At 43.4% G+C, this 25,117-nt stretch overlaps 2 protein-coding genes across 19 annotated transcripts in view; one reads left to right on the top strand and one right to left on the bottom strand.

Moving 5' to 3' along the window:
- The window catches only part of KMT2C (lysine methyltransferase 2C), a 187,325-nt gene extending 176,856 nt beyond the window's left edge, over nt 1–10,469 (top strand). For 12 of the 13 annotated variants that reach the window (XM_064430461.1, XM_064431113.1, XM_064430643.1 and 9 more), the window contains 10 exons: nt 31–170; nt 1,125–1,229; nt 3,147–4,266; nt 5,219–5,355; nt 5,519–5,661; nt 5,926–6,094; nt 6,955–7,071; nt 7,678–7,751; nt 8,120–8,228; nt 8,452–10,469. In XM_064430461.1, the coding sequence (XP_064286531.1) occupies nt 31–170; nt 1,125–1,229; nt 3,147–4,266; nt 5,219–5,355; nt 5,519–5,661; nt 5,926–6,094; nt 6,955–7,071; nt 7,678–7,751; nt 8,120–8,228; nt 8,452–8,544 (2,207 nt within the window). In that variant the 3' untranslated portion in view covers nt 8,545–10,469. The remainder of the gene's footprint in view (nt 1–30; nt 171–1,124; nt 1,230–3,146; nt 4,267–5,218; nt 5,356–5,518; nt 5,662–5,925; nt 6,095–6,954; nt 7,072–7,677; nt 7,752–8,119; nt 8,229–8,451) is intronic. The other variant, XM_064430555.1, reaches the window with a different exon arrangement.
- Nucleotides 10,470–12,601: 2,132 nt separating this feature from the next.
- GALNT11 (polypeptide N-acetylgalactosaminyltransferase 11) overlaps nt 12,602–25,117 on the bottom strand; it is a 43,217-nt gene continuing 30,701 nt past the window's right edge. For 5 of the 6 annotated variants that reach the window (XM_064431232.1, XM_064431305.1, XM_064431537.1 and 2 more), the window contains 4 exons: nt 22,573–22,791; nt 19,437–19,541; nt 15,386–15,523; nt 12,602–13,390 (listed from right to left, as the gene is read on the bottom strand). In XM_064431232.1, the coding sequence (XP_064287302.1) occupies nt 13,259–13,390; nt 15,386–15,523; nt 19,437–19,541; nt 22,573–22,791 (594 nt within the window). In that variant the 3' untranslated portion in view covers nt 12,602–13,258. Of the gene's footprint in view, nt 13,391–15,385; nt 15,524–18,510; nt 18,901–19,436; nt 19,542–22,572; nt 22,792–25,117 lie in introns of those variants that run through there. The other variant, XR_010367691.1, reaches the window with a different exon arrangement.

Genomic DNA, 25,117 nt, shown 5'->3' with positions numbered 1-25,117 from the left:
GCAGCCTCTGACAGATAATCTGTTCCCTAGGTCTGGCTGGCTACAAGGATCACAGCCAGAGCATGGCAGAAGGCTCAGCACTGAGGCCTCGCTGGTGCTCCCACTGCAAGGTCGTGGTTCTGGGCAGTGGTGTGAGGAAATCCTTCAAAGACCTGCCCTTCCTCAAACAGGTCAGTGCTGAGGTGCCCAGGGCAGGGCCCTGTGCTCAGCTGGGCTCCTTAAAGCAAGGGGTGGCACAAAGTCCTGCTTGTCCTGCCAGCCAAGAGCTCTTCAGCTTCCTGTGTTGTCCCCCTTCCTTGTGTGTCCTGATTCAGGGTGGGACATTCAGGCACATCTGCAGTACAGCTAAAAAATGGCAAAGTTCTTGTTACTCATACAAAATGAATCCCAGGACATTTCATAAAACAGGTCCCATCTATAGGGGTTCTCAAAGTTCTGCTACCAACCTCCTTCCCTGACTTCTTCAGGGACCTCAATTCAGAAAAAGCTCATTTGTGTGGCAGCCAGGTTGCTGTGTCAGGAATTACTGTAAGAGCAGGAATACTTGCACTCCTTTGGGGCAGGAATCAGGTTTCAGTTGCAATCTCTTGTCCTTACACTGGGAAGTGTCATTCCTTCAAAGAATGCCATTGCTCTTCAGTGACCAGGAGGTGACTACACCACAATGACACAGCCAGAACTTGCACAGAGGAAAGTGTTCATGCAGACAGGAATACACTGAATTCCCAGTAAGGTTTTGCAGATGGATCAGTAGATAAAACAGTGTGATCTGGCTTTGATTAGACTGAAATGAGACATTCTTTTGCCATCTAAAGATAAAAGAAAATGGATTTTGCTTTGCAAGAGTGCCTATGGAGCAGATGGATGCATGGTGTAGAATGCTTTATTTTGATTGTTAAACTTCTGTGAAAGGCAGAAAATGCTGAAGAACAGGGGTGTAGGTGGTGGTAACGTTAGATCTGTCAAATAATCAAGTATTTATATCACAGCATCCCTCATTATTTCACAAATGTTCTACAAATAAAGAGTTTCCAGCCAGATTGGAAGATTTGTTTCATTACACTTACTATGTGAAGAATGGTATTAGAATGCACTTCTTACACTCTTCTGTGTTTGATTCCCAGGATTCCCAAGAAGGCTCAGATAAAATGAAGGACATTGTATTCTGTAGCAACAACTGCTTTGCTCTTTATTCAGCAGCTGTGCAAGCAAAAAACTCAGAGAACAAAGTAAGTATCAAACACTGGCAGACCCAAGTGAGCTGAAATTATTGCAGCTATTTGTTGGAGAACAGAGAGGGGCCGAGGGGGAAGTTTGCACTTCATTTGAGAGGTTTATAAATTAATTGCTCTATATTCAGACGTTGAGATTCTGAACCAGCAGCATGAATTAGGAATCATATTTGCAGAACTTTGTGTCTGACAGATGCATGGCAGAAAAACCATCACCTTTGGCTTCCCTCCCAGGCTTTGAAGATGTAGTCTCAAAAAATGAGTGATTCAAGTTCTCTGGACATTGTAAGCAACCACAGACAGGTTTTTAAGGGGTGTAGCCTGCATTTGGATTTGGCTTTTACAGTTAAAAATAAAATTACAGCTGTGAAAAGAACAATTGAGCAGCAAGTTTGTAAAAAGAGTTTAATTTGTTCAGTGTAACCAGGAAAATAGAATCCTGTTCCTTGACTTTATTTGGGTGAAGCTGCCATTTTAAAGCACTGATTACCAAAACACCAGTAAGGAGCCTGTGAGCTGACAGTGACCAGGGAAAGGAGTTCCTTAGCACTGGAGAAGTACATCTGAGGAACTTCATTCAACTGAAGGTGGAATCAGGCCAGGGAATTTTCTCAGGTGGTCCCAAATATTCTCTTGTAGTTCTCTACCTGCAGACACTGCAAGGGGTGTCCAACACCTGAGAGAAACGGGGCATCATTTCTTGCTGTCTCAAGGGTCATTCAGTGTCAGAATGATCTGAATCAGAATGACACTGAATTATCTAATTAGATAAATAAATTTATCTAATTATTTAATCATTAAAAATGAAATAGTCTTCACTAAAGACTGAATGATCTTGTTGAGTTTCTCACAGTTAAAATTTTTTGAGTACTGCTTTTAACTAACTTGTCTTCTGCTGTTTCTAGATCATATGTACCTTTTTCCCTAAATCATTGTACAGAACAGGCTGTGTCCTTCAAGCTTTACCTAATTAATGTGTTCTCATAGTCCTGTATAGACTGTATAGTTTGAAGCATTCCCTCAAGTGCATCCTACTTACTTTCTCAAAAGCAATTGAATTAAAAAATACAACCCTGGAGAAGATAACTCTGTGTGCATCCATATCCTTTTAGAGTGCCATGTAGCTCATTTTCAGTTGTTGTATAAACAGGGTAACATTCCTCTACAAGTGCATCAGCATGTACCTAATTAAGTTAATTAAATGTCATGTTCAGCCTCTTGATCCTTTAATTTACTCTTTCAAGATTAATCACACAACCACATTAAGCACTTCATAATATAAACTTCCTTTGTTGTTTCTTGTTTTCTCTCTTAGGTTTTTGGTTGTTTTGTTTTGTTTTGTTTTTTTTCCCCACAAATATCTGCAGGTATAATTCTTGTTTACTGTGACTGAATAGTTTAAGTCCTCAAGTTGCATCTAATCTAAAGCCCTGCAGAAATTCCTCCTCACTTGTTTCCAGGAAAAAATTATGTGGCATTAGTTTTAAATTTTCCACTTCTACCATATATCAGATTCTTACGCTTTAAATTATTTTGTGACCCATATTTTAAGGTTACTTTGTGTTCTAACAAAACTTTCTAAGAATCCCCAAGAACTAAAGCTGGCAGGCAGCTCACAGATGGCAGTTGAGGAGTTTTGCATTCAGAACCTGGACAAAGGATTATTTGTGCTTTCTCTCGTGTATTGAAGGGGCACCATGTTCTAGGTAGGCTGGGAGAGTTTCCTGCTCCAAATCCTGATCCAAGTGGTGGCCACATGGGTCAGGATAATTTCCTTCTTTCTCTGTTGCTATACCTTGATTTTAGGCATTTGGAGAAGCCTCTCCCATACTGATCTGCCCATGTTTTCAGGTTCTATTTAATGATTAACAAGTTTGGGATCTTTTTCTTAAAGAGTTTTCTGTTGATTATCAGGAATCAGTCCCAACCCTGCCACAGTCGCCAATGAAGGAGAGGCCGCCCAAAGCATTCCATCAGTACAGCAACAACATCTCCACTTTGGACGTCCATTGTCTGCCTCAGCTGCAGGAAAAGGTTTCTCCACCCTCATCACCCCCCATCATGTTCCCCCCTGCCTTTGAAGCAGCCAAGGTTGAGGCGAAACCGGATGAGCTGAAGGTAACGGTGAAACTCAAACCCAGGTTAAAAGCAATACACAGCAGTCTGGAGGACTGCCGGCCTCCCAGTAAGAAATGGAAAGGGATGAAATGGAAAAAGTGGAGCATTCAGATTGTGATTCCTAAAGGATCATTCAAACCTCCTTGTGAAGAAGAAATAGATGAATTTCTTAAAAAACTGGGCACAACCCTTAAACCAGACCCTGTGCCTAAAGACTACAGGAAATGTTGCTTCTGTCACGAGGAGGGTGACGGATTAACTGATGGACCAGCAAGGCTTCTCAACCTGGATTTAGACCTTTGGGTCCATTTGAACTGTGCTCTTTGGTCTACAGAAGTCTACGAGACACAAGCTGGTGCCTTAATAAACGTGGAACTAGCACTGCGGAGAGGCCTGCAGATGAAATGCATGTTCTGTCACAAAATGGGTGCCACCAGCGGTTGCCACAGGTTAAGGTGCACCAATATTTATCACTTTACCTGTGCCATTAAAGCACAATGCATGTTTTTTAAAGACAAGACCATGCTCTGCCCCATGCACAAACCAAAGGGAACTCACGAGCAGGAGCTGAGTTACTTCGCCGTGTTCCGGAGGGTGTACGTGCAGCGCGACGAGGTGCGGCAGATCGCCAGCATCGTCCAGCGCGGGGAGCGCGACCACACCTTCCGTGTGGGGAGCCTCATCTTCCACGCCGTGGGCCAGCTGCTGCCACAGCAGATGCAGGCCTTCCACTCCTCCAAAGCCCTCTTCCCCGTGGGCTACGAGGCCAGCAGGCTCTACTGGAGCATGAGGTACGCCAACAGGCGCTGCCGCTACCTCTGCTCCATCGAGGAGAAGGACGGGCTCCCGCTCTTCGTCATCAAGGTGGTGGAGCAGGGCCATGAGGATCTGGTTCTGACTGACACGACACCTAAAGGTAAATATTGTCAGCTAAGATGATGAATTTGTGGCTTTGCTGTTCATTGTGGTACTGCTGATTCCTGTGTACAGTACCTGTTGGAAGCAGCTGTCGCAGGCACTGTTCTAACATAGTGTTTATAGTGAGCTTCCAGGGCCCATTTTTAATACCCTGCTGTGAGGACTGTGATCACCTCTGAAGAAACTGTATAAGCTGCAGATCAGAAGAATTGTTCCAAGTCCACAGAGGAGACCCAAGACTGAGTGTTGAACATTGAACTAAAGCAGTAGGAAAGTCAGTGCAGGTTTCATTTCATGAAAAGTGAGTTGGTTTAAACACAGAGCCTCTACTGAGTTACCTTCAAATCAGCTGGGCTCAAGTTAGGGTGCTCTGACAACAGCTGAGTGACCACATTGTTCTCAGGGTGGGTACTGTCCCTGTCAGGGTGAAGAATGTCAGGGTGCCCGTGAACACCTAGGCAGGTCTTGGAAATTGGCTCCTGGATGTGCTGGAGGATTATAACCCTCCGGGTCTCAAGGCCTTAGTGCTGTGGGTGCTGATGCCCTCACAGAATGAGCACTGACTACAGTCAATCAGTGGAAATAAATACATTATGTATTTTCAGAAAATCATACTTTTGCAGCATTTCTCAAGAGAAACCTGTCCATGTTCTTGTCAGAGGACTGAAAGTTTCCATGCTGAGAACACTGAAAGCTTCATTTCTGAGAACTGAGGGTGCAGAATCCATGGTGGTTTTGATTGGGATTTGTTAAATCCCAAAACTTAGCAACTCAACAGTCATTCTCCACTTCACTTTCTAGGTCCTGGCCTGTTTGTGTAGACAATCAAAGACAAAAGTTTTCTCAGTGCTGAGTTCTGGTTCCCATATCCTCAGGCGTTTGTTTTAAAACCAAGTGCAATAGTTTTTTATTTTTTTGATCACTGTAACTCTCTCCCAATGGTTGTGTAGGTGTGTGGGATAAAATCCTGGAGCCTGTTGCTTCTGTTAGAAAAGAATCTGAAATGCTCCAGCTGTTCCCGGGCTATCTGAAGGGTGAAGACCTCTTTGGTTTGACAGTGTCTGCCGTGGCCAGGATTGCAGAATCGGTGAGTTCAGCACCCCAGTTCTTGCTGGATCATCCCACTTGCTGCATAGACACTTGAGAAGGGGAACAGAAAGAAGTGTGGAGAAGTAAACATTTTGTTACACATATAATTAAACATATAATTATTTGTATTTTTTTTTCTTTTTCTCTTTTTTTTTTTGCAGCTGCCAGGGGTTGAGGCCTGTGAGAATTACACTTTCCGCTATGGCCGAAACCCCTTAATGGAACTTCCTCTTGCCATCAACCCCACGGGCTGTGCCCGTGCCGAGCCTAAAATGAGTACCCATGTCAAGAGGTTTGTGTTAAGGTATTTTGTTTTAATTTCACATAGTACAGCCCAGGGTTTATAGGCTGCTTTAGGGTTATTTGTGCTTTCGTCTGCTGCTTACAAACCCTGTCGTCCTTGGCTGTGAATGTGCATGCCCCAGTCAGAGGAACTGCTTTGTGTCTCCGCTAGCTGGCTTTAAGTGTCTGTATGTCTGAGAGGATTTTTATTGGGTTTCCTGGCTGTTTTCAGAGAAATCTTCAGTTTTTCTTGTATTCTTTCCTGTTACATGCCCAATTCCTACAGGCCTCACACCTTGAATAGCACCAGCACATCGAAGTCCTTTCAGAGCACAGTCACGGGGGAGCTGAACGCGCCTTACAGCAAACAGTTCGTCCATTCCAAGTCCTCTCAGTACCGCAAGATGAAAACCGAGTGGAAATCCAACGTGTACCTGGCTCGCTCTCGCATTCAGGTCAGCTCCAGCTTCAGGAAATGGCTATTACAAAAGCTACATATGCTTTTACTGATATCTGGTTTACAGCTAAATGTTGTGGATGTCATATCTTCTATATAATTATCTGAGTCCAGATGAAAATTTGAAACCAAACTGATTGCAGAATTCCTTTAAGTCTTGTTCCAAAATTGGCAATTTTTAAGTGGCACATCAATTGCACAGATTGACCTTAAGTAAGATTTGTTTCTAATTACTGTAAATATCTTAAAAACTGCTTTGTTATTGTCATCTAGAAAAAGGATTTAAGTTCTGGGGTGGTTTGTTGTTTTGTTTTTCTAGCCTGTTCCTCAAAACCGTAGTAAAACTTTATAGAGATAGAAATACACAGTGGAACCTTGAGATGCTCAGGCCAAGCTGATGAAGTGATACAAGACCAGCAGGAAGACCTCAGTACTTGTTTGCCTTCTAAGAGTATAGAATCCATTGCTTTATGTGATGCTGCTGGTTTGCCCCACAGTCTGTTTTGGAAAAGCTTTGTCACTAATCTGGCCATGTGTGGACATAGTTGTTGTTTATTTCAGGCTGGACTTCACCATGCCTGGGTTCCTCGCAGGTGTCTCTGGTCTAGCAGAACCCACTTTTATTTCTCAGTGAATTTATAACCTTTACACAGTCAGTGTCAGAGGGGTAAGAGCAGCTTTATCACCAAGACAGCAGCCCAGTTTTCTGGGATCTGTGTGAGGCTGGATTCTGGGCTGTAACTGCATCAATTATTTATCAGTGCTGCTTCTCTCTCTCCTTTCCACTGCTGCTTTGGGGCACGGTGAGGAACACAGTGTGAGTGTAAAGTTACTAATTCTCAGTGTACCTTCTGTTAGGGCCTGGGCTTATATGCTGCTCGAGACATTGAAAAGCACACAATGGTCATTGAATATATCGGGACAATTATCCGGAATGAGGTGGCAAACAGGAAGGAGAAGCTCTATGAGTCTCAGGTAAGGCTGTTTGTTCATTCCCTCTTTTTCCCTTCCCCATTCAGACATTCATAGAACAAAACAAATGCTGTTCTGCCTGCACAGTTCAGGTCCCCTGATTTGTTTTCTCCTGTACCATAAATGAAAATAGGCTTGAAATTAAACCAGAGGAGTCTGCAGTAGTTGCTATCAGAGTATTTCAATGTTTAATAAATCTCACAGCACCCTGGCCAGGCAGAGAGGACACATCCTCTGATCCAGAGGACACAGTTCTGGCAGACATGTCAGGACCTCCGTTTTTAATGAAAACTTCTTAAAGCCACTTCCTTTGTGTAACTTGATGGCATTGTAACAGTTAGTGCCTGTCTGGGAAGCAGTCAAATATCCCAGATGAAAGGCAGTAGGAAGCTGTTAGGGAAAACTGGAATGTCCAGAGGTTTGTGTTTGTGACCCATCATCCCTCACAAACCCGTGGGGACACAGGCAGCGTGTGACAGTGCTTTCCCTTGTGAGCCAGTGGGCAGTGCCTGATCTGGAATGCAGACTGGAGCTGGCCCATGTTGTTGGTTCATCACTGGCACTGCAGTGAAACCTCACCAGAGTCCTTGTGGCCCTTGTGTCTTGCAGAACCGCGGCGTGTACATGTTCCGCATTGACAACGACCACGTCATCGACGCCACCCTAACGGGAGGCCCTGCAAGGTGGGTGGCCCTGCAGGGATCCCTGCCTCCTCCTGGGGCATCCCCCTGTTGGCCTGGGGCTCTTGGAGGCTCTGAGTTTGTGGGGTTTATTCTCTGAGCTGGTACATTCAGTCTTCAAACTGTCCCACTGTCTCTTCCATCAGCTTTGCTCATCTTTCAGTTTCATGGCAGCTGTGAAGAAAGGAATTTTTTTTGATCCTTGATTTTTTTGGCATTTTCTAGGTAAAGAAACAAGTACAGAGTAATGTAATTGTATGTGGAAAGGCGGTGAGCCCGTGGAGCTAAGGCCATCCTGAGGTTTGGTTCAGATTTGCCTCAAGGGATGGGTTTTCCTGAGAGGTTCCATCTGTCCCACTCTTCTTTCCTAGGTACATCAACCATTCGTGTGCGCCCAACTGCGTGGCTGAGGTGGTCACTTTTGAGAGAGGACACAAAATCATCATCAGCTCCAGCAGAAGAATCCAGAAGGGGGAGGAGGTAGGTTCTTTACACCCCTCTTGCCATGTGCATCCATTCTGTGATTCCTGGCCAGTGGCACAACTTCTGCTCTGGGGGGAGGTGACATTTCCCTTCCCTTTCCTGTAAAACTGTGCCTGTCCCTTACAGTGCAGCCTCTGCTGGGGTTTGCTGTTCAACCTACAGGGACAGCTGTCGCAAATCCCTGCTCTTCCATAACCACTCTTGGGCCTTTTCATTGCAGCTTTGCTATGACTATAAGTTTGATTTTGAAGATGACCAGCACAAGATTCCATGTCACTGTGGAGCTGTAAACTGCCGAAAGTGGATGAACTAGAATGCATTCCTTGCTGTCTTTGAGGGTTGCTTGTCCCTAGGAAGAAGTGATTCACATTTTGATTTTGTCGACGGAAAATTGTTGCCTTTTTGAAGGGGGGAAAAAAAAATTTCACTTCTGGAAATACAGATTTCTACACAAGTGTTAAGAAAAAAAAGAAAAAAAGAAAAAAAAAAAAGGAAAAATAACCCACCAAGCACCAGAAGCAAGCCGGCAAAATCTGAAGCTGACTTTCCAGACACGTGGAGGTGAAACTGAGTTAGCAGAATGGTCCAGCACTTTTGTTTTTGAGCTCACTAAGGAGAAACTGTTTAACTTGGGCAAAGAACCGCTGGCTGACCTGCAGGAGGGCAGGTGGCCACTATGAATGTAAGACTGAAATCACCAGCGAAAGGGAGAAGTCCAAAGTGCTGGCCACAGCCTTATTTGATAAAGGGGCAGGCCCTCTAATTAAAGAAAAAAATTTTAAATAAAAGTAGACACCACTGAACAAGGAATGTACTGAAACGACTTCCTTAGGGATAGAGCTAAGGGAAAAAATAACTTGCACTAAAATACATTTAAATACTTGATTCCATGAGTCAGTTTATTGTAGTTTTTGATTTCTGTAAAATAAGAGAACCTTTTTGTATTTATTATTGAATAAGTGAATGAAGCTATTTTTAAAAAGAAAGTTAGAAGAAAGCCAAGCTGCTGCTGTTACCTGCAGAACTAACAAACTCTGTTACTTTGTATAAAAGTGTAAATATTTTGAGAAAAAAAAATACAGTATAAAAATAGTTATTGACCAAATGCTACCAGACTCTGCAGCAGTTCGGGTGCTTATTCTCAAACGTTGATAGGGATGTTACAATATGATCTCATGTGCTCACGGACATGCGATTCCCAGTTCCGAATAACCAAAATCTCAGTTTAAAGAGAGGGGTTTTGTATGTTTAAAGCAGTCTCAACTGTGGTCTTATGAGAATTTTTTTAAGTAAACCTTAAGCCTGCTAAAGGCCGTGTATATTACAACTCTGACTTTTGTAGATGTTTGGGTAATTTAGATTAATTTTATTTGTATTATATTGTTGCATCCCTATTTCTTAAGTCAGGTTTTTTTGTGCTTACAATTTGTGATAACTGTGAATAACTGCTAAAACCACCCAAAATAGAGGCTGGACATGGTTTTTATTCTTCAGCAAAAGTAGTCAAGGATTAGGTGACTGTTCAGCCTACAGATGAAATCATTGTAAACAGCATAGAATGAGTTGGAGCTTCAGTCTGATGCGATAGCCTTCTTAAAAGGAAAACAAGGAAAAAAAAATTAGGTGTAATGTGCTTGCAGCTGCAGGACTCTGGCAATAGGATTTTGGAAAATGTAATTTAAAGATGTGTTTGTATGGATTGTTTTTGTTTACATTTCTTTAAAAAAAATAAACACTGTTTTGTGTTTGCTTGTAGAAATTTAATCAGCATTTTGAACCAGGTTAGCTTTTTATTTTGTACTTAAAATTCTGGTACTGACACTTCACAGGCTAAATATAAAAAAAAATGAAGTTTTTTTTTTGTGTGCACAATTAAAGTGGACTGTAAACTGTTGGTATATTCAGTAATACAGTTCTGAACTTGTAATGTATATGGCATGATGTATTTTTATCTTACAGAATAAATCAATTGTATATATTTTTCTCTTGATAAATAGCTGTATTAAATTGTTTCTTGAATATTTTTCTTCTCTTGTACAATATTCCAACATCCTACCAGTATTTGTCCTACAGTTTTTTCTGTTCTGTATAATAGTATCTAATGTTGGCAAAAAAAATACAAAAACAACACAAAAAAAAGAATTTTTTGAAGTATACAGAGTGTTATGGGTTTTGGAATTTGTGGAAACAGATTTAGAAGATCAGCATTTACGAATAAAAATATTTTACATCTATAAAGTGCCTCCTCCTGTTGTCATTTGAGGTGTCTGGTTTCTGCTTCTTCCAGGATCTGTGTGTGTGTCCCCCACTGAGAAGCAGTTTGCCTTCCCCAGCGCATCCTGAATTTCAGTGGGTGCCACATCCTCACCTCAGCCCAGGAGCTGGAACACTGAACACCCTTCCCCAGCCCTGCAGGAGGGGGAGTGAGCAGGGGCCAGGGGGGGTGAAACCTCCACGGTGGTGCTGTGACAGTGACACCAGAGACATTCCCAGCCAACTCCCAGCATGGATCCAGACTAAAACAAGACTCCAAGACTTACCATGGGGGAAGCAGCCAGGCCAGAGCTGTCCCTGCTGTTGTTTGTATGGTTCACTTTGGCTGCTGCAGGGTCTCTCTGCTCCTCTGGCAGCCACGGCCACCCCCACTCCAGGAGCCAGCGAGAAGGAAGTCCTTGACACAGGGATTTAATTCAGCCCCAGACAGAGTTTCCTTCTTTACAAACAATAAATTCTCAGTATGGCAGCAGCAAGCTGGGGGCTGTGACAGTGCCTGCCCTGGGATGAGGCTTTTCCTTCTGTGCTTCCTATTCACCAAAATCTCCAAGGTCAGCTGGGAGCAGTCACTCAAATACAGGGCAGAACTGAATTCTGCTTACACCAGGCAGCCCAGCTGGGAACAGGGCTCTGGCCCAGGGCTGGGATTTCCCAGCAGGGATCTCTCTCTCAGGTGATGGCCTGGCTGTGTGGCTGCACCAGATCTGTCTGTGGCCAGGAATGCCCTGCAGGAACAACTGACACCATCCCCAATGCCATCATCTCCATCTGCTCCTGGAAACCCGTGCTGCTCCCGGTGACAGCAGCCTCCAACTCTTCCCCCCTGGGAGCAAAAGGTCCAAAATTCTGTGTGGCAACCAACTCAGGCCATAAATAAAGCAAGCTGCTGCTCTCCCTGTTTGGGGATTTGTTTGGGTTTCCCGATTTTTTAGCTTTTTTTTAAAGACAACATAAAGGCAACAGAAGACAAGGCCAAGCAAGGTTTCTGCACAATGTGGCTGTCACCGCCAGTGTCACAGAGAATTGTCCCCCCCACACAGCTGGGAGGAGCTGTGCCAGCACCTGCTGCAGTCAGCGTGAACCAGAGAGGCATCAAGGAAGCTGCAGCCCATCCTTTCACCCAGCAAAGACTGGAATTTCACACACAGCAACCACCCTGGCTGCCACGGCTGCCAGTGAAAGGGCTCACCTGAGCTGACACCATGTTCCAGCCCTGCCCTGCAAGCCCTGCCTGCCTGCAGGAGTCACCTGGGAACTGATGGCAAGACTCCAGGTGTCCCTGAGCAAGGAACAGCAAAGGCTCAGCTGACCAAGGGGGTTGGTTTTAGAGGCTTTTCTTGGTAGGAAGGAGCTTGGCTGGTGTCTTACGTAATTACTCCCATTGTAATGCTTTATCTGGAAGAACTTGGTTCTGCCTTGTAAACCCTGGTCCCTCGTTGTCCCTGCCAGGGGCTCACTCCCTCCAGGACCAGTGGAGGAGGAAAAGCAGCTGCCCTGTGGCCAGGCCACTCTTACCTGCTCCTTTGCATCCTCTGCTCTGCAGGCCCTGGCAGGGGGCTGAAGCACCAAACAGAGTCCGGCACAAGCCAATCTCCTCTCTGCAGAAAGATGTGGGTCTGGAATTACTCCAGCATTATCATTATTTTCTTCACACTGCCCAAAAAGGCAGTAAGTGGATGCTGGAGTATTTGTGCAGTTGGAGAATGTTCCTGCTGCCCAAGTGGAAGGGCAAGGCTGTCCTGGAATTTCCAAAATCCGAACTGCATGTTCCAGGGAAGGCCGTGGCTGTGCAGTGGAAAGCAAGGCCAACAATGGTGCTAAATAAAAACACACTGGTAAGAGCAGCTTTTCTCTTCTGCAGGAGCTTCCACACGCTGGAGAAGCTGAGGCAGGAAGTCAGAGAAATAGTAAAATAAATGAAAAAGGAGAAGTGGAGTAAAAAACCCAGTCATTATCTGTCAAGCCTTCCAAGATGTGAGGAAGGGAGAAAGGGAGTGAAAACAAGAGAAGACCTCAAGTGTCTGAACATTAGTTTCCACCAGTGTCTAAGTTGGTGCTTTCTAGTCTAACAGCTACAAAGAGTAAGGCCATACAAATTAATAAAAAATTGATACTTTATTTTAAATGCAGCTACTGTCATGAGTCATCAAAATAGACTTTGCAATAGTTACTTTGTTTTAAATATGAGGTGACGAATGACAGCAAAGAACTTAAACTACATGAAATGTCCTAAAATTAAAACTAAATTTAAATATTTCAAATGACAATTATCAGAAGATAAAAGGGAATAAAAATATTTTCCAGAAAAAGTAAAATAATTTTGGCCAATAATCCCATACTAGAAATGTAAATTATTGAGATACTGCACATGAAATAGTCAAGGAGGACTCCATTCTGTCATTGTCATTTAGAAGACCCACAAAGCTGAAATCTCACCATTTGAATTACATTGCTCTAATGATTTCTCTTACTTAAAACCAGTCCAATAATCCAGGACCATCCAAGGAACTGATGATGAATTTGACTCCTTGGGGCAGTGGGGCTGCTGCTCTCAGTGTGTGACCAGGGACCAGTGACCTCCTGGACCTTCCCAAGCTCAGCTCCTCGGGGCAGGGCATTCCAGCAGGTCCTTCCATGCTTGTGCCAGGTGTAGCAGCCAAGGGCTCTGCACAAACCCCTCCAGACCGACTTCAGATCGTGGCTGAAGGGGCACCAGGCTCAGCTGGACTCTCCTCAGGCACCTCCTCGCCACCTCAGCTCTCAAAGTGCCACTGCTGAGGAAGGGACCCGTCGCAGATGGCCACGGTCACGTAGCCCTTGTGGCTCAGTGGATCCACCACCTTCAGGCACTGCCCCACGGAGACCTGGTACAGCCGGTTGTTTTTCTAGGGCAGACAAAGACAGATGGGATTTATTTACTGAAATCTCTGTTCTCCATTGTCAGACTGGAGCTGGAAGTGATGCCCGAGGGGAGGGGGTGCTCCTTCTGACGGATGAGCCTTTCAGCAGCCTCCCTGACACTGCAGACCCACAGCAGCAGAGCACAGCACACCCCATAACCACATCCAGACTTTGAAACAAAGGCTCTCACGTCCTCACAGGCCCCCAGCTGGGATTTTGTTTATACCACAGTCTTTTAATGAGGTGGAGGGCTGATCAAACCCATTCCCCAGCACTCAGCAAAGAGAGAGCCCACAAGGCTGTAGTGGGCACAGACAGGTCATAGAATCCTAGAATGGTTTGGGTTGGTAGGGACCATAAAGATCATTTAGGCCAAACTCTCCTGCCATAGGCAGGGACACCTTCCACTAGACCAGGTTGCTCCAAGCCCATACAACTTTGCCATGAACATTTCTAGGGATGGGGCATCCACAGCTTCTCTGAGTAACCTGTTCCAGCATCACAGCATTCCCACAGCAAAGAATTTCTTCCTAATATCAAACCTAAACTTGCCCTCTGTCAGTTTAAAGCCATTCCCCCTCATCCTATGACTCCATGCTCTAGGAAGAAGTCCCTCTCCAGCTCTCCTGTTGCCTCCTTGGGCACTGCAAGGATGCTTTAAGGTCTCCCTGGAGTTCTCTCCTCTCCAGGCTGAACAGAGCTCCCTGTTTGCATCTGACCGTGCATGAGCAGTGCCACTGCCCTCAGCACCCACACACTGGGGAGCTGCCACATGTCATGACAGACCTCATGCCTGGTGGGTGCCAAGCCCCAGCCAAGAGTGACAAGGAAACAGATCTGATCCTTTTATTACCTTTAGAGGACTGTGCCATCTCCTCCACTAACAGCCTGTTGCAGCTGTGTGTTAGGGGCTCTGCACAGCCCCAGCAGCTCCCATGGGCAGCCACCCCCTGCTCTCTGCACAGAGGGAGCAGATACAGGAGCACAGCCATGCCAGGCTCTGCTCTGCTTTTGGCCACAACCAGATGTGCAGTGAAGCAGGAGGACGTGGTAAGGAAACAAAACACTGTTTTGTTTGATTCCCCCCAATCCAAGCCTTGTACCACAGCTGGCAGTGCACAGTTAGTATTTCCCTGTATCAATGACTCAGTGGAGTTCCCCTTGTTCCAAAAGGCTTGATATCTAAAGGGCCCCAGCCAGCTCTCATATTCCCTATGGGAAAGGTGTCCCACACCTTCCATTTGCCTTTTCATGCCCCTCTGAGCCTTCTTCAGGCCTAATTCAGCCTTTCTGGGACTCCCCTTGTGAAGCTGCCAAGCAGCAGCATGGTAGGAACCCGAGACAGGCTGTGCAGAGCTGTGCTGGAAGCTCACTGGCAGTGCTGGTAGGGCTCTCCCTCCCTTGGTTCAACCATGTTGGTGCTACAGACCCTCTGCTAGGCTGAGGGCATGTGAGGGGCAGCCTCTGAGTGAACACCCAGGAAACAAATCCCATGTGTGAGCAGCACTGGCTTAGTTTTGTAGATTGGCCACTCCAGGCTTTAACAATTAAACTAATGAGATCAATTACAGGGCAGAAGCAACTACTCTGCCCTGTGCTTCCTGAAGCACTAAGCAGGAATCACCAAATGGACGACTCCTGTCTCCCAAGCCTGCAAACACAACACAACAAAGCTCTGGGGTGGATTTTGTTCTCTCTGGCATATCCCAGATGAGCCACAGTGCTGTGGGTGGCTGTGACTGGCAGAAAAAAGGTTTCTGCAGCTCCACTGAGCCTTTCTTTGTTGCAAAGGGCCTGCATGTCCCAGAGCACAGCGAAAGTTGGGCTGCCTGAACCATGGGCTGAGCCTGGTACAGTGCAACTGCCTTGGCACATCTGAGGTTTGGTCACAATTAAACTCAACCCTGATGTCCTGTTAGTGCTCCTGTCCCTGACTGAGACACTGATTACATGTGCCATATGGCAGCCTCTCCACTTACCCCAAATGTCCACTGCTGAGAGCCACCAGAGCCGTGGCACTTCATGAGACGAGGGGGATCGGACGAGCGCGTTTCCGAAACATCCAAGCACAGCAGATTATTTAAAATCAGCTCGTGATCCTCGTTGTAAATCCAGACCTGAAACAGAACACAGAAAGACATTTATTGCAATGTTTCAGGGCAGTTTCCTTGAATCTTTGTTCACCTACAGAGGAGATGCTTCAACATCTGGATGTGGTGAGAATGGAATGCAGCCCCTTCCCCAGGGCCCACCTGCATGAAGCAGGAATGCACTGGTTCATATTTGCAGCTTCAACTGCAAATGTGTTCCTGAATTTACATGCCAGAAGAGTTTCTCTGTGATCACACTGAAAAAATCAACTGTCAGTTCCAACAAGCAACACGGACACACTGAAGCTGCCTCTGTCTGTCCTCTCCCACACGCTGCTTGAACAGAGCAGGTATTTTTGTTCTTGGCACAGAAATGTGTCAGGCACCTTCAGTTGCTGCCATTCATGCCCAAACCCTGCTGGCTCTCAGCAAGGCACATCTGGCACAGCTGGACATTCAGGGAAGCAGGAACAGCAGCCTGGTCCAACTGCAGGAGCTGTTGGTTCTCCCTCCCTTGGCCAAGATCACATCTGTGGAAGACCTGGAGCTCTCATAACCAACAGGAGAGTCCGAGTCAGGCACATCAATTTTGCTTTGTCTCTTTTTTTGGCCTCTGAAACTAAGAGCAGCCTTCTGGGGGGTGCTGGGATTTGGGGCACAGCATGACTGGAAAGCACACAGTTCATTATCACAGCGACTATTATAACACAAGGAAGGCCTCCTTGGAAGAAGTGCAGGGATCACATTAAAATTTGCCCCAACCTCAGGCATTTTGTGCCTTCTAAAATTGTCTTTTCTGTTTAAAGCCTGCCATGGAAAAGAAAGCATGGCAAGATTAAAGAGGGAGGAGAGAATGGAGAAATGGCAGGACTTGCCAGAGAGAACTGCTATTGAAAGAAGAATGATGGAGCCAAGTCCAAACAAGAGATGAGCTGGTAAGAATGGAGAGAGAAGACTGCAGTGACACAGGGAACAGATCTTCAATAAAAAACTGAATAATGGCAAAGAACACAAGGCAGTGCTTAAATCCAGTGTGATAATTCTCCAGAAAGGCTTACACAAGACAGCCAAAATTAATTTCAAACTAATTATGTGTTTAGTGTAGAAGACAAAGGAAAGAGGAAAAATAGGCCCAAATTTGGTCCCAAATCCAGATTAGAGTATCACTATGAATTTGCAGATTACTAACAGATTCAAGCACCAGGAAAGCAAAGCCACCCCATGAGGTTTCTTTGCTACACAATTGCAAGCCTTAGCATACTCCAAAAATTATTAACTAATCTTCTGCTCAAGACTGAAAGGATAATGTTCAGCTCCTGTTGCCAAAGGCTGTCAGGAGCAACAGCCCCATACAGGAAAGAAACTCCTGGCAGGCAGCACAGTATCTAAAGTCTGTAGGCAGAAAGGTGCCTTCACAGGATTTATGTGTCATTTCTCAAAGCTCTCTTCTTTCATCCTCCCATGTATTTTCAAAAAAAAAAAAAGGTACCAAAAAAACCCCCCAAACACAACCATTAAAAAATCTAATCTAATAAAGAAAGAGGCAACAGAGATGAAGGATATTTTCAACCTGCATGCACTTCCTAACTAGCAGAGTTAGGAGAGCATCACTGTGAAGACTTTGGTTTCTAAAACTGGGATTGTGTCCAGTCCCCAGAAGTATCCCAGACTGTTTCTGCTACAGTTAATGGAGCATCCTAGTTTTCATTAAAACTTATAGACATAATTTTTAATATATTCTCTAGATACAAAAACTACTTCCCTTTTTATTTTCTTTCTATAGCAAAAATATGAACTGAGTGTCAGTCATGTCAAGCCTGAGAAAGCAGGACAGTGTGGTGGGCCTGACTAATTTTCAACTCTACTTAATGATGACCATCTCAGTCAACTACAATGAAAAGAACTGCTCATAATGCTGATACAACTGAAAGCTACAGAATACCTGTTATTTCTTTTAAATCTAGTTAAATGAGAATTTGAAATTCCTTAGCAGCCATGAAGGCTAGAGAAAACAAAGCAAGCATAAACCAAAGGCAAAACAGAATTGCTTTTAAGGCCAGTCCCATGACTTTAGACAGGCATTCATCAGACCAAACACAGGCTTTTTTCCTAGGATAAAGACACAAAACAGATAATTCTAGAGCAAAACCAGCTGAAAATGCCAACAAGCTGAGTGGAACTACAGTTAAAAGCTTCCAATAGTCAGGGTGTTTCTTGCTATTTTTATAAGAAGCTGCTAAATAAAAGTCATCTTTCTCTACATTGTTCTCACATATCTATAGCAAGATTGTTCAAGAGGTTATGACAGCAAGTTGGCTGAATGCACTCTTGGGATTTATTAGGAGAACAAAATAAGTCTAATAGCAGAAAAACAGTGTTGGTTGACATACTTGGTTGGAGAACAAAATCATTGTGAAAGAAGAGAGCACAGCCAGGTTTTTTTATGAGAAAAAATTGCTACATTTACCACTAGTAAACCAGATTCATGAGAAAAGAAGCCAAAGATCAGCAATCAGAGCACAGATTTTGTCTTTCTCAGCACCAAAGGGATAGCTGAGATTTGTTCTCCTGGATTAAAAAAAAGTCAGAAAAAAGTTTTGATGTGGAAAATCAACAGACATTTTCCTTCAGGCATGTGGCACTTCATTATGAGAAATATTGCAGCAAGGAGAAGGGAAGCATAACTGTGTAGACACCATGCCCAGGCTTTCTCACCCAAAGACAGAATGGCTCAGAACTGCAGCTTTGGCACTGCAAATGTCCAATCACTTGGTGATGGTTGGTGCCCATCAGTCACTATTACACTCACACAGCCTTTTTTTATTTATAAGACTTGCTGACTGTCTTACAGCCAATGGAACAGATCAAATAGGAACAACTCCATTTTCATGCCAGCTTTAATTAATCCCCCCTTAACACAGGAACTGGCAGTTTGGTCACAGTGATGATTTCTCAGTGCTCCAGAGGTGAAGTACAAGGATGTACTTGTACTTGCTCCTGTCTGACAACCAGACCTGGAGGCCACGTGTCAAGAGCCAGCCACACTTATCCAGAGAACTGCAAAGACCCCTCTGTCTTCCTCTGTCACACTCAGCTGGAAAGGCCACAACAGGAGGCAGAAAGTCCCATTAGGTGACAAAGCACACAGCATTTTGTTGGGACTATCACAAATCCACTGCTGCAGTTTCCATAGCCTGAGAACTGTTGCCCGTGCCGTGCTCCATTTATTCTGTGTCTTTGATTACTTTTCTCTTTAGCTCCAAACTAGCTTTCAGAATTGGGTCCCACGGGCTCCTAAATCATAAAGTTCTCAGAGTAGTTCTTAGCTATGTAAGCCTTTATGGCATTAGCTGAAGATCTCTCTATCCTGGAGACTTTTTATCCAAGTCCTGAATTTCTGTCACCTGAAAGAAGTGAAACAGCAAAGGCTTCATGTAGTGATCCAAAAATTCTCATTAAGTTTTCACATCTATCTCTAACTAATCCCCAGATCAGCAATTCACCTGTAGCCAAAGAATCTTCTGAATTCCTTTTATTTAACAACAATTCATTCATTTATCCCAAACTGCAGCCACTCCAGCAGCAGAGGACTGGGTGTGCAGTACACAAACACCAGCAGGGCAGGAAAGGGCTGCTTTAAATTCCAGTATGAGGAACCAACAGAAAGAGCTGCTACAAATCCTGAAGTGCCAATGAGTGGATTATGAACCCATCAGGAGCCAATTTAGGGCAGCTTCAGCCAAATAGAGAGATTCATGCCATAAAGACAGGAGATTATAATAGCCAACACTCAGCATCAGGAGGAGCTCCACAGTGTCCTGTGGTTTGAATGACCCTGTCTGCTGATGAGATGCCACACCAGGGCACTTTGCCAGCAGGAGAACATATTGGTCATTTTAAAGACATGCATTATTATTCAGTATCATTGGGAATCTCATACCTGGTTCTGATCATTGTAGTCACATTCCCGAACCACCACCAGGCCTCCTTTCTGACTTGGGTGGCCCTGGGCTACCAGGCATTTGTTGGTTTGGAGGTGGTACAGCTATGAAAGGAAAACAGTTTGATAGTCAATGTGCTGAAAAAAACTCAGCCAACACTTCCAGTTATTAAAATAATCTTCCCTTTTAAAATACCATTCTGTTTTTCAGATAATTTGGAGAAAAAAATGCATTAAACAGTTCCAGTTTGCTTTCTAATTACATCAAGATTTCTCTCTCTGGTACAAGTGCAGTACACACATCCTGGCTCTACTCTGTCAAGGTTCTTTGCCCACTTCACTCTCCATGGAAGTCTAAGGCCCTACAAATTCTACTCAGGAATATTGACTGTATTAAATTATTTAAACTGCATTTTACTACAGTTTATCTTAAACATAAGTCTCCTCCTGCAGCTTCTCTTCATGGATCAGAACCACCTCCCTGAGAAATAAAAACAGCTGCAGAGATTTTTGTTGTCAGCAAACTAATTTTCAGAAGCATTTATGTAACTGAAAAGCCACTCTTATCAGCTATGGTGTTTTACTGATGAATCAGGGAGGAAGGGAACATTTTACAAGCATCTAAATGCTATTTTTGCTCTAATGCCCCAAGTAGTCTGACTTAGGGGAATGGTGCATCAGAGGACTGAGTTCAGGTCAGAAGCCTGTCCTGTGACAGAACAGGACTGTAAGCACCCACCATCAAAGCAAACAAGGAGGCTCTCAGCAAGCTGGCAATCTATCCTGATTTGAACAATGATGCCACTCTAAGAAACATCCAAAACATTTTCTGCTGTACAAAGTTTAGGTTGTTCTATTTCAAGAATTTAAAAAATCATTAAGATCTTGATGAATCCTCACAGAGCTACTCAGGGAGAGAAAACACCTCTGATTCTGGCTTTAAATTACACACATGCTCTGAAGTAACTGCTGGCCAGCAGATGACTTATTTCCAGCTTGATTATTTTTCTTCCCCTGATGTGGTGGGGATCAGGCTCTGCAGGCAGCCAACACTGCCTGCACACTATGAGCTGAGAGATGGCAGGGCCTCAGATCTGACACCCACATTAAAAATACTTCTTTCCAATCTGGAGTTGGATGTAGAGGGGAAAAAAGAATTTACTGTCCTGAACTCCAGGCCAGGCTGATTAACTAGCCAGCTGAACTTTATTATGAAGACATCCATAGCTGTCTTGGCATTGCTGTTGACTCTACAAATTTTTAGAAACCAAAATACACTTCCAGTAATAAAAGGAACAAACTGCTTGATCACATGATAGCAACAATTAGCACAAATAATATTTTTCACTAAACACCATTTCTGGAAATAGCTGTCCCAAGGCACAACAACAATTGCCTTGAGTGCACCGTGCTTCTCCTGCTCCCCACACACATCTAGAACAAATTACACAAAACATTCTAAGCAACATTTCCTCACACCCCAGATCTAGCACAGATCTCATTTTCATCACTCCTCACTCAACAGAAGGTTTTTAAACCATAGACTACATGAGTTTTGTAAGATTTTTGTCCTTTTTATTTGCCACGATGGCCAGCACTGGATAACCCTGGTAACAGCTGCAACCATTTGTGATCATTACATTTCTTCCCAGCTGTCAAACCACCACTTATCTGTGGCCCAATTAGTTTTTGAGAATAAACTGAGATTTGGAGTGATTCCTCCCAAATCCTAAAGAGTCTGGCACACAGTGGTGACATTGGCTGATCACTCTGTTCCTTGCAGGCATCTGGAAATAGTTTATACAGCCACCAGAGCCAAAGCTGACTCTCTCATACAATGCTGGGTATAATTCTTGAACCCCAGAGAACCAAGCCAAGGAATTGCATTTTTCTGCTTCTTTTCCCCATTTCTTAAGGGGTGCACAAAGTTAAGCCATGGTAAGTAACTGCTGTGAAGAGTTAACCTTAAGTGTTGCTGAGATATTCAGATCCCTCAAGGAGATCTCTCCAAAATCAACAATTTCTCTGTTAAATTTCTGTCTGAATGAAAGCAAAAAGCCATTAATTTTTAAAAAGAAGAAGAAAAGGTCTGACTATGGGAGTAACAGCATCCAACAACTAGGGGAATCAGCCCATCAGTTTTATTCAGGGAAACCACATAACAAACTTCACAGCTTGGCTGGGATGTTGCTATAAAAATACTGCACAAATTGAGGATTCCCAGACAGCTGCTTCCAAGAAAAAAAATCCAATGGTGTCAAGAGGTCCTGCATGAACACAGGTCCTCCTGACTCACTCCTTGCAGAACCAGCAGCTACTGCAGCCTGGGGGGACATCACTACTAAATGCTCCCAACTACCGAGTTAAAAGGGAACCTGCTAACCATAACCTGTGTGCACATGAAGCAGTTCATTCCAGAGTCTTTTCTTCCACAGAGAAGACACTGAGATAGTTGCCTTGGGTTTGAAACTATCCATTATTTTTGGGAAGCACAAAAAAGCACACTTGAAGTAAATCTGATTCCTCAAAGAGCAGATGCAGCTGTCTGGTGACTCTGCCTGCATACAAACCCATAAGCAAAGGTGCCAGAGCCAAGGCATGAATTCAATCATGATTTCCTTCATTAATACACATAAAAATTTCTCTCTTCACTTCTACTTTGAAGCAAAAAAGAGGAGAAAAACTCATTTTTTGTTCATTAGCTAACAGCCAAGACTAGAAAAGCCATTATCAGCCTCAGATGCAAATGTTCACCTTTGCAGAAAATTACCCAGTAAAAGCAATGTGTTTGGAAACTAATTACACTGTACTCTTATCATAAACCAACAGAGTGTGAATATTTGAGGCCAAATTTCTCTATCCAAATCCATCTTCAGAACCAACAGCCATGAAAACACATTCTAAAGACTGCAAAACTTCCTAAATCAGAACTTCAAGGTAAGAAACCTCATGGAACAGTATCTAGTCTAAGGATGATCTGAAATATAGATCAGATTGATTTGACAAAAATCCTGTTATTTTCAAGACAGTTTGTTGCAAAACTTATGGAAACAGACAATTTTGTTGAACTTGAGCAAATCTTTAAGAAAAAGTCTCATAATAATTAACACACCAGAATTCCATATATTTCTCTTACCCTTCCACGCTGGATTATTTTTGGTCGTTTCTGTGCTCTATTAATAAAAACTGGCTGTGGAGCTTTGGCATTGGGCCCAGATATTTGCATCTCAGGATAGATGTTATCTAAATACCACTTAAAGGACTTGCAGTTCAATCTCTTCCTCAGTTCTATACGGTCAGTGATATTTCCATAGCTCCTCATCCTCAGCTCAGGTCTCAAAGCAAAATACTGCTCCTGTATTTAAGAGAAACAGGTTGGGGAAAAGGAGAAAAAAATTTCAGATTACTGACTTCCAAATTGTTCCTGTTTCCAGAACTCCCAAAATTTCATTTCATTTTGCTAATGCTTTCATTTCATTTTGCTAGTGCTTTCAGTAGGTTTGAAACTGGCAGTAGGAAATTGCAATGCTTGAATTGTTACAGGAAGTGAGATTTAATCTTGCCTAACTCTGAGCTGATCTTTCTAACTGAGGGGGTTTTTTGAAGATAAATCTTGGGTACAAATTTCCTGATCTTTTTTAGATGCCAACTTGAGGAAGAAAGAAATCAGTCCCTGACTTTATTCCATTGGCAATACAGGCATCCTAAAATCAGTAAGTACAAAACAGATGCACGTATCATCAGCAGCCTCATCTGACAAAGGTTTCTTGAAATTATTTTTGATTGTTCAATGGATTGCTTTCATTGTTGTGGAATTCCAGTGTGTTTTGTCTTACACAGTTTCCAGCCTTCTAACTTTATAAATTATTAGGGCAAAACCATTCCAGAATCGACCTATAAATAGGACTAATATCATGAAGCTCAGTGGGAACACACCTTATTCATGTGAATGATCAGAACTGTCACCTGGGCTTTCTGGGACGCTCAGTTCTTTCCATTCATCTGCATCATCTCCAAGAAGGCTCCCACAATGTTATTTTTTCACATTCTATTTTATAATGATACTCAGAATCTTACAGATTAGGTGAGGATAGATTAAGATTCCAACCCAATCTCATGTGCTGTTTGACTCCAATACAGAGACAACAATGGGGACAAACAGGAACTCATGAATGTACAATGTGGCAAAAATACTAATGCTAAAAGTTTAAAAAAAAAAATCCCTTTTTAGCCTTTAATTCCAGATAAAGTTACAGAGCCCACAGAAAAGGCATTGTATTTGCAAATGAATTTGTTTACTAGGTACTATTAAGAATTCAGTTTTCAGGCCACTGAACTATGGTATTTTGCTGCATTCATCTCTAGGAGACATCTGGAATTCACCCACCATGATGTGGTTCTGACAGTTTTCAATTATTTCCTGCTATCTGATACTCAGAGAACAGACAGCATCACCTCTGGACAAGTTACACATCTCTCCTCACCAAGATCTTTGAGCATTTGGATGTGCTTGGTGTATCACTGCTATTTTAACAGCAGAGGATGGGGAAGTGTGTACTTGGTGCACATTGGACTGTTGGCCAGCTCTGAGGAAGTCTGGAGACAGACTGGACATCACAATCTGGCCTGCTTGAAAAAGCAGCTCTGCTATTCCAATTTTCTCTTTCCTGGTTTAAGTTCAAATGTTGGTATCCTACCTTTCATCTGTTATTTATTACCACTGTATACACGAACTTATACTTTTGCTTTGCAATTCTGCTGAATCATTTCCCTTATGCCATTTCATTTATTAAATACTGATATTTACTCATTTAAGTCTTATCTTTGTACTGTGCATTGTTAGATTGCTACAGTAAATTATACTGGCCCTCAATATCTGCATCATTCTTATTTAAAAAATATATTTCCAAGCTTGTCTTCCATACATTCTCTGGCAGCTATCAGAGAATCAGAGCAGAAACAGCTGGAAAAGTTCTGGACACAAATCTGTGATAAGAGACTGCTAGAATCAGCAGTTCAAGTGCTTGCTGGAAATTCAGCAGTTCAGCAGGAAATTATAACAAAGAAACAAGTCCAAGCTTCAGAGAAAGCCATCATTAACCACAAAACAACTGTGCCCAGACATTGGTAAAAGGGAAGGTGATAGATCAGATCTACCAAAGTATTACAGAGATGAAGAATGGAGATAAAAATTAATGCCCTCTAACAGGTTCCTCAAATTGAAGATCGAGGTGAAGGATGGGAAAGGAAACATAAACCTCTAAAGAATATAAAATTAATTAAATATATCTTATATAGAAATTGTAGGGACCACAGGAACTGAATACACAGCAAATCCTACGGTCTCAGAGGGCAAAATGTCATTAAGTATCCCAGAGATGAGGGACCCAGAAGCACCTGATCTATGTTTAAAAGCATCAGTATCAAGATCTGAAGACAAGGAAGGAATACACTCACCCTTGAATCCAGAAGTTAATCCTGATTGCTCTTCCAGGGCAAGACAGACTAAGAAGCATACTGCTAATTAAAATAGAAAGCAAACAAGCAGCCAAAAAAAATCTCTATCTTACCAACATGGAAACTACCTGAAGGCACAGTACAGTACATGGCTGCCACATAATACTGATTTGGACACAAAGCAAAGCAGAGCTTACAGAAGCTCATCCATCATCTTTTACTTC

Source organism: Passer domesticus, chromosome 1 (assembly GCF_036417665.1).
Source record: "Passer domesticus isolate bPasDom1 chromosome 1, bPasDom1.hap1, whole genome shotgun sequence".
NCBI lineage: Eukaryota > Metazoa > Chordata > Aves > Passeriformes > Passeridae > Passer > Passer domesticus.
The sequence above is the reverse complement of the archived record's forward strand: the minus strand, read 5'-3'. Positions and strand labels throughout refer to the sequence as shown.